The 13,387-nt window shown below is 36.6% G+C and overlaps 3 protein-coding genes across 3 annotated transcripts; 2 read left to right on the top strand and 1 right to left on the bottom strand.

The window, feature by feature from the left end:
- Nucleotides 1-1,914: 1,914 nt before the first annotated feature.
- LOC129570510 (BTB/POZ domain-containing protein 3-like) lies at nucleotides 1,915-2,720 on the bottom strand. Its single transcript, XM_055450153.1, has one exon. The coding sequence runs from the start codon at nucleotides 2,704-2,706 to the stop codon at nucleotides 1,915-1,917; it is 792 nt and encodes a 263-aa protein (XP_055306128.1). The 5' UTR covers nucleotides 2,707-2,720.
- A 2,269-nt stretch (nucleotides 2,721-4,989) lies between these two features.
- LOC129570592 (uncharacterized) lies at nucleotides 4,990-6,948 on the top strand. Its single transcript, XM_055450263.1, has 2 exons — nucleotides 4,990-5,059; nucleotides 5,412-6,948. The coding sequence occupies exon 2, from the start codon at nucleotides 5,415-5,417 to the stop codon at nucleotides 6,765-6,767; it is 1,353 nt and encodes a 450-aa protein (XP_055306238.1). The 5' UTR covers nucleotides 4,990-5,059; nucleotides 5,412-5,414; the 3' UTR covers nucleotides 6,768-6,948.
- Nucleotides 6,949-7,196: 248 nt separating this feature from the next.
- Nucleotides 7,197-11,641, top strand: LOC129570570 (MYND-type zinc finger-containing chromatin reader Zmynd8-like). The gene is made up of 7 exons (XM_055450235.1): nucleotides 7,197-7,471; nucleotides 7,793-7,974; nucleotides 8,339-8,396; nucleotides 8,535-8,688; nucleotides 8,888-9,231; nucleotides 9,371-10,668; nucleotides 11,401-11,641. The coding sequence occupies exons 1-7, from the start codon at nucleotides 7,457-7,459 to the stop codon at nucleotides 11,435-11,437; spliced, it is 2,088 nt and encodes a 695-aa protein (XP_055306210.1). The 5' UTR covers nucleotides 7,197-7,456; the 3' UTR covers nucleotides 11,438-11,641.
- The last annotated feature ends 1,746 nt before the right edge of the window (nucleotides 11,642-13,387 follow it).

The raw sequence follows: 13,387 nt of genomic DNA, 5'->3' as shown, positions 1-13,387 counted from the left end.
CTGTGAAGATTCTCGACTCAAAATTATTTGTTCCAATCATTTGAATGATTTCCATCGATCCAAAGCGAATTTCGTAAAACAAATTCCCGAGATGAGTTTGAACGGTTTCTTTTGTAATGATTTGTTGGCCACTTGCTGCTTTTACCCAGGCGATGCATGCCTTAAACACCTCTATCTCCAAACAAGAAAATGCATCGATATTCAAAATGTGGCTCAAAATGTTACGGTTACACCCCAAGAAACTGACTGATTCAAAGACAGTAAATTAATGGTAAACTCTCGTAGTCGATTTGCATTGGTGTTTCATTCGATGACATCTTGTTTTGGTAATGAATTGATGGGTCAATGGTTGTGTGGTTTTCAATTGAAAATCTAAAATGAGACCAAAAAATTGTTGATGAGGAATTCTGTTCTTGAGAGAGAAGAAAAATTTATTGGGTTTTTGAAAGAAAAATGTTTAAAAAAAAGAAAATCAAATAATATGCTAACATTTATTTGCTTCAATTCTGAATCTAAACAAAAGAACACTCTCACTCTCTACGCTATTGAATTGAGGTTAGATCCACGTTCTGCAAGACTTCACTCAAGGCTTTGTTCAATAGATATTTCAATTATCTTCCCAAAAATCGACAGTTTTTGCTGCTCCTGAACTGTTGAAATGGTACTTACAAAGACTTGATACACTTCAATGAGATTTTATTCGATTTTATCCTGTTTCAATTACTGATTCTCAAATTGGATTACACGATAGCAACAAGTTGCAACATCTGTTTGACATTTGCTTTCTGCGTTTTGTTGTGAGGACATATAACAATAGCCCAGATGGCGCTATATACTCGTTTTCAATGATTGATTTCATACAAAAGAGTTCTCTTGTTCTATTCGTTAATTTAATTTTTGTACACAATTTTCAAGGAATCTATTTAGCTGTATTCAAGTGTCTCACATTAAAGGCATCGAATCTTTTGCTTTTAAAGTGGATAACATTTTTTTATTGTTCATTCATGTCGCGCATTCCCGTTCAAAATGACACCCGATTGCCAATAAGTTTATATTTTATGTGTATTGTCAAAACCTAGTCAATAAATCACACAGTGAAATGACTTGAGTGTTGAGATTGTGTCATTTGAAGGATTCATACGATTTTGCATTGAAATAAATTCTTTATCTGAAATTGTTCAAGAAAAATTGGGAGAAGAATGATAAGAATGAGACAGATGAACTACCGCTTCAATTTGATGACTACATCAAGATCAAAAGTTTTGACATACGAATAATTTCAATTGTACTCAAATTAAACAACAATAAACAGAATTTTGTCACACACACACACAAAAAATCAACTTTATTTTATTCTTCTTGAATCAAACTGGGTTTTTGTTATACATCGTATGTTTTTATGTTGTTGTTTTTTTCAGGGATCTTACTAAATCTAAGCGCCACAATCAGTCCTGTTACGGCATCAGCACTTAGGTATCTTACGGTGTCTTCAAGAAATCGTATCTTGATGTCATCTTCCACTACCACTTTAGATTTTAATGGTATTGGTTTTAAGTGTCCGGCATTTGGGGACAGTTTAAAGTGAATTCCATACACAAAATCAGGTTTAATCAAAACTGGACTTGGCAGTCGTATGATTGTGCCGTGTGGACTTTCTTTTGAGCTCATTGTATCCATAAAAAAGAAACTGGTACCGGTATTAAATTCCGTTATGTCCAATTCAATACTTTTCGAGCCGCTCAAGCTTTGGCAAACAATCTCATGCAGCATCAAGTTTTTATTTGACCAAAATGTCACCCATTCTCTTTCATCAATTGGATATGTGCGACCTGATTCAATCGTTCGATTTTCAACGATTCGATTGCATTCGATCAAGTTTGGATTTTCCGTGAACATTTTTGGTTCAAAATCATTTCATCCAATCATTTGAATGATTTCTTTGTACTCTTCTTTTGAAAACAAGTTGTCGTACTCTGGAACCAATGCGGCAAATTCGTGAATTTTCATCAATCCAAATCGAATCGCGTAAAACAAATTCCCAAGATGAGTTTGAACGATTTCTTTTGTAACGATTTGTTGGCCACTTGCTGCTTTTACCCAGGCGATGCATGCCTTAAATACCTCCACTTCCGGACAAGAGAGTACATCGATATTCAAAATGTGACTCAAAATTGCATGGTTGCATTGCAAGAAACTTGCTGATTCGAAGACAGCTTTCGTGTTCCAACCGATTTTTTGCTCAACAAATTGCTTCAGATCATCTTGATCATGTAGGATTGCTAGACCGTAAGCAGTGCATGCGCTTTCGTTGGTAAGTGTGTCTGTTAAGAACGAGACACAGACATTCATGCCATCAGGCATGTTGTACTTGTTGACCAGGTTCATGACATAGCCTATATTTTCCATTGTAAGGCTCACTCGACCGAAGTAGAAGAATTGTAAGAATTCCTTGAACGCAGCAACCGTGGCATCGACAATCTTCACATCACCTTCCTCCTTCACCGTTCCGTAGAACATTGCTTTAAAGACGTCACTTCTGGCGGCCAATAGAACTTTGTGGGCTGGCATTTGGTAATGGTATCCATCGGCAGATCTGATAATGAAGTTCACATCAGCAATGTCGGCATTCAAATACAGATTTCGAACACTGGTCGGCAGACCAAAATTCTTATAGTCGATTGGTGCCGGTGTTTTGTTTGATGACATTTTGGTTTCAATGAATCGACATTTTGGTTTCAATGAATGGTTACGTAGTTTTCAATTGAAAATCTAAAATGAGACCAAAATATTTGTTGATTACGAATTTTTTTGAGGCACATTGGAAATGTATTGGGCTTTGGGGGGAAAAGAAGTTGGAAAACAAAGAAAAAAGGTTTCAAATATGATAATGTTTCATACTCACATACCTCAAAGTGCCAATCGCTGTATAGAACTGAGTTAAGATCCACGTTCACTATGATTCTGCTCAAATGTTCTGTAAAAACAATTGTTATTTCGTCTTGATTGAACTACTCGAAAATCAATGGTGTTTTGTGTTTTTGAATAGTTGGAATAAACTAAATGAGGCTTACAACGATTCAATCCGTTTCAATGAATGTTTATTTCACTTTATTCTGATTCAACTACTAATTCTCAATTGGATTCTATGACAGCAACAAGTGGCAGTAGCTGTCTGACATTTGCTTTCTTCCTTTCGTTGTGAGAAAATATGACAATTGCTCAGATGGCGCTATATATTTGCTTTCAATCTCATTAGAAAATATTCTCACGTTCTATACAATTTTTGTGCATATTTTAGAAGGAATCTAATTAGCTACTGGTTTAAGCGTCTTAAATTGATAGATCAGTTAATACATTGAATGTTTTGCTTCAAATTTCAAGTCTCTGAATTTGGGAGATAATTTTTTGAATTTCCGCTCAAAATGACAATAAGTGTATGTGTTATGTGCATTGTGCAAGCAATATCAAATATCATACAATGGATTGGCTTGTGTTGAGGGCTGTGACAGCTCCGAACAGAGAAAAAACAAGCAAAATGTTAGCTCGATTCAGCTCAGATCTGTTCATTCGAATGAACATATTATTTCTGTGTTTGTGTTTCGAAAGAGCAGCTTAACGGAAATATTTTTTTTCGGTTTGTTCATTTCAAAATAACATCAGTCTTCGCAGAGCATTTGAAGTAGCATCAGCAACAGCAATAGCCTTCCAATCGATTCTGATGTGCTTCAGAAATCTACACAATCTATTGGTAAGACGTGTGAATAATAAACTTTTAATGAAACTAAAACTGCATTGAATTTTAGTGCTTTTCCAAATTTTCGTGTAAATCCTTGATTGACTAAATTCTATGGGTGAGGTTGAGAGTAATGTATGTTTTTTGACGACTTATATTTTGATAAAGTAGAGATGGATCATTGGTGGTTCTTTGCGATTTTCATTTTGATGACAAGAAATATCGAATTGATGTCTTCGCAACAATTGTTGGTCTTGTCAAACTGTACAACTTTGCCGAAGACTATTATCGTATATCTGTTGAAATAAATAAATGATTTCGAGATTTGATCATCACTTGAGAAGATGCTCTACTAATTCCAATACAATGTCTGTGAAACATACACTACTCTCAAATTGAGAGTGTCAATCTCACCCATGAAGTTAGTATGTACTAACAATGTACATTCATTGAATTGGCTCACATTGTCTATTTACAAATGTTTCACATCAAATCAAGACTTGTTCAATAATTAAATCTCAATAGATTGCCGTAAAAAATTCTCGAATTTCTACACCAAAATTCTGTGAAATGAACAAGTGTTGAAAACAGCGCTTGAATATGCCTCATTTGTGTCGCTGTACTCTATTGAAAATAAAGCATGCTGTTGTTTATATTCACACGATGACAACAATCAGCCTGTGTGCATCAGTTCGGCAAAGTCAGCGTTTTAATCATTCGGTACATAAAAATGTTTCGTTCGGCCTAAGAATAGTGAGATTTACAACCGATTTCACATTTTCTATTGTTCGCATTTGAGCAAAACATTGTTTGAATAAGGCTCTCTGTTTACTTGCTCTTCTTTGCGTAAACATAAACAATCATGACCAAAATGTTAGCTTTGATAAGCAGATTGTGAAGCGGCTGCATGGAATGGAGATGTAAATCGTTGAATAAGAGGCACCCATTTAAGCAACACAGAGCATACGTGCTAAACAAATACATTTGTTGATGTATTAGTGTAGGACAAGAGATTCGTATTCGATCGCATTATGCATACGTCGCCCAAAAGTTGACATCGGCCAAAAACTGACTTCATCACTTCAACATTTTAGATGAATTCGGCAGCTATTTTGATCCACAGTCGAACTGAGTGAATCATTGAGGTTCTGTTTGAAGAAGCAATAGCAAGATCCTTCGTATTGAAAAGCAACAGTCACTTTGAATAGTTGCCATTTGCAAAGTTCATACGATATTCAAGTGTTCTTCCAATTTGAAATTAAAATCATTTTATTGCTTCATTAAAAATTGCACTCATTTTGAGTTGATACCGTCGGTCCAGTACGAGTAAGTAATTTTTTTAAATGGAAAATTCTTTTTTTTCTTGAAGTACCCTTAAGCGAGCAATGCACACTGTGTATGGCTATGTAAGTAAAGAACATCCAAAGGGATTTTCACGCGAATTTTCTAGTTTTTACATCAATTGACCTCAATCGATATAACTACATTCAATTTAAAAAGTATCTTTTTCATCACTTTCCGACACTTGATCATTTAAATGTCTCCTCAAAGCTCGATTCGATTTAAAAGCATTCAAAAATCATCACCACCTTGACTCCTCTATTCAGTTCATTTATTCAAACTTGAAAAATGTTATCTAAACTCTTTATTTTGATTTTTCTACAATTTTTGTCATCAGACCATGGGAAATTTGTCATCAAAGATGTTGTCTCACGCTAAAAAACGCGTCCGAGATGACGAACCCATCAAAGAAGTATTCGAAGCGAAGAAGCCAAAAATCGACTCCAAACAATTGCAAGTGCTGGATATCAACGATGATTGCCTACAGATTGTCTTTGAGTGTTTGGATTTGGAGGATTTATTCAATGTGGCCGAAGCTCATTCACATCTCGTGCCAGCGGCTCGAATGGTATTCGCACGTCGGTATCGCATGAAGAAAGTCTTCTTGAATCTGGACCTCGTTCGTTTCATCGACGACGATTGCATCGAAGTCCGAAAAGACGTAGCGGCAGCATTCTTCCGTTATTTTGGTGCGGTGGTGTCGAGTTTGTTCATCAATTTCGAAGGTCAACGTGAACGTGCTATTGAGCAATCGCTGCTTGACCATTGCCCAGGCACGCTGGTCAAATTCGAGCTGGCATTGTGCGACACAAGTAACTTGGACACAATCGACGAGCCATTTGGAAAGGTTGAGCAGCTGACGATCACAAAATCTTCATTGAGCAAACGGTTATCACGGTTGTACGTGTGGTTTCCGAGTCTAACCACCCTGAAATTGATCAATGTGACATCAGAGAAACCCGAGTATTTGGTCGCACATTTGCCACAGCTCAGAAATTTGGTGATTTACAATGAAAAAATGACAATCCCATTGGCAACAATCAGCGGTATGCTACGAGCAAATCCACAACTTGAGTCATTGGTGCTGTGCTGCGATTACGATGCTGATTTTCTTCAGTCGGTCAGCGCATCTTTGCGACGTTTGATTGAGCTCGAGCTATGGGCGCCCGACGATCGATTCTTGTGCTTTGGCGACGATAAGGTTCGTTTTGAAAGCGTCGAGACGTTTGCACTGATTGCACCCCATCTACGGGGTGAATTCGTTGTGAACATGCCATTTGAGTTCACCAATCTGAAAGAGTTGTATTTCGACGGTTTCAACGAATTCAAAGGCCAGCTGATCAGCTTCATCAAAGAAAACCACGGTGTACGACAACTCAATTTGGTGCCGTGCATTGATGATTGGGACGATTTGACATTTGCTGACTTGATGTCTGTCGTCAATTCACTACCGGATTTGGTTGAGTTGGAATTCTGCGGCGACACATTCAAAATGGATGACATCATTCAATTGCTGATGATCAACAAGCGGCTGCAAAAGGTACGAGTAGCGTTCATCGACATGCCACATTGGCCCGATTTTGTAGACGCTATCGAAACCGAGTGGACACATGGCGTGTATTACAACGGTGACAGCACCGACGTGGAATGCTATTTCTTCAAGTTGGATCGAATTGAAGGTGGATTGAACTGAAAGGCGATTTGTAATGGTGTTGCGAGAGAAAATCAGAAATATTTTGCATTTAGAACGGATTGTTTAGGCTAAGCGAAAGAATTTTTCATCGAAAACTCAATCAACAATCGAAATTTAATTGAAAATTCAATTTAATATTAGAATTAGATCGAGATTTTTATATAAGAAATGTCAAAGCATGAACAAGTGCACGGAAATATCATTTTTATATGGAAAACATTAGACATTTCAAATGAAAGAACCAAATTGTTCCAAAATTCAGAATAAAAACCCAACAAATAAATTGTCGCATAAAAATTGCGCATTTATCAATTTCTTCAATTTTATCTCTCCGATACAATGAATAAACCAATCACAAACGGATTGAATACGAACAAATACAGCAAGTGAGTGGCTGATCCATTCTGTCAAATGTCATTCATTGAAAGCGTATTCGAATGCATTTGACGATTTGAATTGTCAAATTAGTACGCGTCTGACGTCTGATACCCATAACTCGGCGCCAATTTCGCAACGTCAAACCAATTGATCAGTGTAAATTCAAGTATCACAGCGGCTAGAGCTAATTTAAGGATAATTGTTGAAATTTCTGCAAAGAATTCGTTGATTAAAAACTGATTGGTTCAAGTCATATAGTAAATTTCAAGGAGATTTATCGATTTGCAATACGTGAATACCGAAAAAGTGCGATGACTTCGACGGAGGTGAGTTGATTGTAAAAACATTTCGTTGCATTGTGCAAAACTCTAAAGCATCGGTAAAAGGTACAAATGTCAAAGTGCGCATCGTTCGTACGAAAATTGGTTCCGAATCGAAATGACGAGGATCAACAATTGTTCACAAAGCAAATATGCCAATTATCATTCATTATGAATTGCCACAAATGGAATAGTTTTTATTTTTTTGGCATTATAAAATCCAGAACAACTGATATTCAGTGCTTGACTTTAGTTGTTAACCACCGTCGGCGATATTTGATCGAAAACTTCTACTTGAAGCATTGACACTTTCTCGTGTCATTCCAGAAAGTACACGACGCATTTTGCTGGCATTGCCATACCGCGGGCACCACATTGAAGTGTTCCAGTTGTATTCGATCATTCCACGCCAAGTGCAAAACACAAAACGAGACCGATGCCACAAAAGATGAGAGCTGGATTTGTTCCGTATGCACCCGGATTCAAATGGATCGAAACATGGTTGACATGTAAGTCAAATGTTAATCTAACCTCGAAATGACTTACCGCTTGAACATTTCATGACCTTTTTCATTCAAAATGTGTCTTTATTTTGCACACAAAAAGAGGGAATTGAATACAAAACCATCCTTTTTCAGTCGCTATTCCATTTGGTTGTTTACGCAATTGGAAGGAAGTTCTGTGTTTTAGCAGAAAATTTGAATTTCCATGGAAAAATAATTGTTTTTTTCTAATAATTGTAAAAGTTGACTTTCCAATGAACTATTGTACTTTTCTAAGCATCTAAACTCGATTTTTCAAATCGGAATTTCATTATTTTATTGAAATTATCTGTATTCAATACAAAAATCCATAATTTTTTGTTTTGCTTAGACAAGAGGAACGAGAGACATTGCCAATACTGATAAACCGAGTTTGGAATGTAAAAAAGGTACGTAATTTGTGAATTTGTTTTTTGCTGACATTTACATCAAAATCAATTTGCGTCGTCATCAACATGTAATTTTACCAAAAATCAAAATGAAATTGAATATTTTCTTTCTTTAAAATAATCTAAAAAATCATTTAGTTCACGTTGCTTAATCGTTTGAAAAAGTCTGATTCCATCGTCAATCCGATCGATTTGACGAAAATCAAAGCGAAGGCCCACTCTTACAGCAGCTTATACGAACTGTACACCTATGTTCAGTGGATGGTGCACAACTGCGTTATTTTATATCCAGGTAAGGTGGATTCATTACATCTCTTTGTTCAAGTCTTGAGTTTCGTTGAGAACATATCTTTTGATATGAGCTGTACCGAATAAGAGCGAGTGTGCCAGATTATTATTTTTTTTGAATTCAAATAACTCTTGAAACAAATTAATTGCGTAATGAGTTCAATTCAAATTTCTCTACACAATTTTCTTCAATTCGATTTCAGAAATTCATGCAAAGGCAGCCGCAGCCAAAAATCTGCTGAAACTCATCGCTGAAGAAATGGCTTTAATCAAACAGTGTACTGAATGCTATACGCATGTGACCAAACATCCAAACTGTTGGTTTTCGATGGTGTGCTCTAAACCACATATTCTTGTGTGGGCTAAGGTTAAGGGTTCCATTTATTTGCCCGCAAAGGTTATGTCTGTTTCTGAGAAAATGGTTACGGTTCGATTCTTTGACGACTACACGCATGCCAACATCTCCGCAAACAAGTGCTATCTGTACTCGGAGATAAATCCGAAAGCCAAACAATACAAATTGTCTTCATACCACGATGCGTTAAATGTAAGGAATTGACTTCTTTCAGTATTTATATATATTTTGAATTTAATAGCATTTTTTTGTGGTTTTACGAATGTGTTTCCATGTCAGATTTGATTTTTTTAATATGAGAAAACGTTATCCAATTGTTCAATTTTTATAGAAAGCAAGATCGTACATCGAGAACATTCGCAAAAAGTACGGCACGTTCCAATATGCTCAAGCAAAAACTCCGTTCGTTCCAAAAGCATTGAAGCAGCACATCGAGCAAATGATTCCAGGAATCAATGGGCATCACGACAAGGAATCGCAGATTGTGGAAGTGGAAAGGGAGACTACTAAAGAGACAAACGGCGTGGATGTAAAAGGTAATAGTATTACGGTGGATACAGGCGAGAAGGATGTGGGTGTAGGACAATCCAACGAATCGTCACACCAGTCCATTATACGTAAAGAACTGTCCAATGTTTTGAGAGAGAGCAACAGCTCAAAGCGAAACCATGTGTCCAACGAGGTGAATGACGAGCCATCGTCGAAGAGAGTTCGATTCTGCGATGAATACGGTGATGATCTTTGTCAAGTGCAAGTCTTCGAGCCAGCGGAATATGAACTCGAGGCAGAAGAGATCGGTGTTTTAGCCAATGGAACAGAGGAAACAGAAAAGACCGAAGAAACAGAAATCGAGCAAACTGAAACGGAAGACATTTCTTCAGAATCGATGGCGTTACCTGAATCCAATCAAGCAGAAATATCCAATATCCCCGAGGAACCATTGGATTATTCACAGAATGCCGAAGCTGCACACATTGCTGAAGCTGATGAAAATGCTCAATACATTGACACCTTGGAAAATTCCCAGAACGTTGAAACGCCACAAAATCAGCAACGCGTCGAATCGGGAGACGAATACGTTGATATTGAGGACTTGTCAGCTTTGGAACAGAGGGCTCATAACACACTTATACAGAACATGAAGGGCATTCAAGGAGACTTGTTGAACTCGATTCGCATGAGCCAACTGAGATCAAAAGCATTGAATGGCCTTTTGATGAGGACCAAAGATGCACATGCCAAGGAAGTAGCTGCTCTTCAAGCGCGTTTGGAACGTTCGAAAGAGGCTTTGTCTGAATGTGATCAAATCAGAAACGGTCATCTGAAAGAAGTTGCTTTGCTCAAGGAATCGCACGACCAAGCAAAATTGGAGATTCAAGTGATGAGTGACGAAATTCGAGTGAAGAATAACGAGATTAAGGAGCTGAAGAAACAATTGGTTGAAATGGAGCGCAGCATTGAAGGCATTTATGAAGAAAATGCCAATAGCGAGAAGCAATGCAATCAAAAATACCTCGAAATAATCGAAAAAATGCGAAAAGAATCCGATCGAAAGCTGAGTGAACGGTTACGGTGCAAAGGATGCGACAAGGAGCTTGCTTTCTGCGGTCCACTTTGTGCGAAAATTTGGTAAGCCAAACGAAAATCGAATTTTATTGTAAATTTCAGGGACATAAATTAAGTTAGTATTGAAGAGAGACAAACAATTTTATCCATAAAAACCAGCCAACCAAACGAGATAGATGATCAGCTACGGCTGACGTTCGTTATCCAGATAATTTGCGTGCGGTGAACGCATATAGAACGCTTCGCTGCCGCCGAGCGATCAATTGTACTTTGAAAGGTGGAAACCAAACGTTCAATCAATGAAAAAGAGACAAATCCATATATAACGTTTGGATACCACCTTCCAAAATACAATTGATCGCTCGGAATAATTCCGCATTATTTTTGCGGATTGTGTTCCAGAATACCGGCACAGACATTCCGTTTTTGTGACGTGCGATCCATCCAAATTCATGATATAATCCATAATTTTTCTGACCTCGTGACGTGGTATCCAAATAAATTCATGGATTCTATCATGAATTTGGATGGATCGCTCGTCACAAAAACGGAATGTCAGCGGAGCGTTCTATATGCGTTCACCGCACGCAAATTATCTGGATAACGAGCGTCAGCCGTAGCTGACCATCTATCGCGTTTGGTTGGCTGATAAAAACTATGCTCAAATACTATGCTAAAAGCTCACGAGGCTCGTGACGCCTTGTTTGTGTACATTAATTATAATCCACTTGAATTGATAACATTTTCGAAGTGATCGATAACAACAATAATTTGAATATTTGTTCAATTTCATAGGAATGCCTTGCAAAACCCAAAGCCGAGAGGAGATTAAGATCCGATAAAAGAGTAAGAAAGGCGACAAAACTTCAAAATTTTACATCACGATCGCGATCGTTCATCAATGGCATAAAATGCTTGAATCGAAATATATTTTCTTTGTAAGAAAATTACGAAATTTTTGTTCAAAATTTCAGATTTCCATTTGTTCATCTTTTTAAAAAATCAATTCAATAAAATTCATTAAATTTAAAAAAAATCGATCGAGCGTTTCAATTTTCTTTCCAAAGGATGGCGTTGGTTCTTTGAATTGACCATTCATCATTCAGGTTTGATAGAATTTCGGACATGCTATAGCTATCCCTTTTCATTTGACATTTTTCCGCTCAACTTTTCTGTATTAAATTTTCGCTCCAAACCATTCAATTTAGAATTTGAGTTACCGCCTACAAAAAGTGGAGGAATCGACTTACTAACTCCAGCAAAGTTGTGCACTTTGACTTCATCTACAATATTGTTCGAGACATCAAGTCGATATCTCTCATAATTTTGGAGAAAAATGATGAAAAGTAGTGAATTTGCATAAAAACATAAATCCATCCAAAAAATAGGTCTACATGAATTTTGCGCTAACATCCAATCTTATGTTATTGAGCTGAAAATTTTCAGGCACACTTTTTTAGACCTAAAAAAAATTTCTAGGTGTTGGGAGCCATTATTTTAAAAACTTGCTGCAATTTGCACCAGTCTAGAAATTCTATTGAGGCACGCGATTGCACACACTTAAAAGTATATTCTTGTGAGAGAAAAAAACCCATTCAAATATATACGAAATGTGAGTCTCCCCGTGTGAAAAAATAAATGACTGACTGACTATAGCTTCAGTTGACTTTAGTTGATTGAATTTATGTTTTTGTTCTAAGAAAATCACTTGGTCCCAAATTAAGCAACTTAGATTGACTTGTAACTTCAAATAATTTCAGTCAACTATGATAGACTTACACTACACTATGTACTGAAATGTCAATCAAAGTAAGTCATTTTTGTTCGAAATTAGTTAACTGACTGCTCAGTTACAATATTTGCACACGGGTCAGCAATTATAGTAGCTTTATGCAACAAATTGTCGAGAAATATTCGATGATAAATTCTTTTTTAAATATCGTTCAGGAAATGATTGGCAAGGGTCACGGCAATAAAGTGGAGTAAGTTATTTAAATCGAATATATTACCCTGATTTTCCCAGTATAATTATTTGACTAATTTTCAATGTTCCTGTAGTCATACCGTTTCTCAATCAACTGTTAAATTAGCGTAAGTAATTCGAAGCTAAAACATTTTTCCCAAATTATTAAATCATCTCATTTTTAATATTCTTCTTAAAGTAATAAAACTCCGCAAATGGCAACCTTGGACCTGTAAGTATAACGAAATTTGAGAGATCTGCGAATAGAATACAAGTAAATTATTTCATTTTGTTACAGAATTGACCTGGCCGTTCCCTGGGCTTGAATACTGATTAGAGGGTAAGCTTTCGATTTGATATCGAAATTCACCGAACTTAAGTTCCATGTAAAGTTTCAAGCAAACCCAAGTGAGCTACGGCTTTTCATTGCTTTAAATGTTGCTTTTCTTTTACATTAGAAAACAATTCGTTTTCAAGAATTTTTAAAGTGAAAGTTGCATGTGTTTATCTCAAACTTTATCAGTTAAAAACTGATTTTCCATGTATTAAATACTTACATATACGCAAGTCGTGAAATTCGTGTGAAAAATCACTTTTTTCTTTCTAAAAATCTTAAATTCTTTTCCACGACAGAAAAAACCCAGCTGCACAAGTAAACGATGACAATTGGATCAATGAATTGAATTTTATGATCGTTCTATCAGATTACCTTTGTCCACGACACATTTTTCTCTGAACAAACCATTGTGGACAGTAGATTTCATTCCTGTTACACACCTAAAACCGTTGAAACGTTTCATTCATTCGATTTTCTCATTC

Source organism: Sitodiplosis mosellana, unplaced genomic scaffold, assembly GCF_009176505.1.
Source record: "Sitodiplosis mosellana isolate CC-2019 unplaced genomic scaffold, AAFC_SMos_1.0 Smas_scaffold_61, whole genome shotgun sequence".
Lineage (NCBI taxonomy): Eukaryota > Metazoa > Arthropoda > Insecta > Diptera > Cecidomyiidae > Sitodiplosis > Sitodiplosis mosellana.
This window is presented reverse-complemented; position numbering and strand designations above follow the sequence as displayed.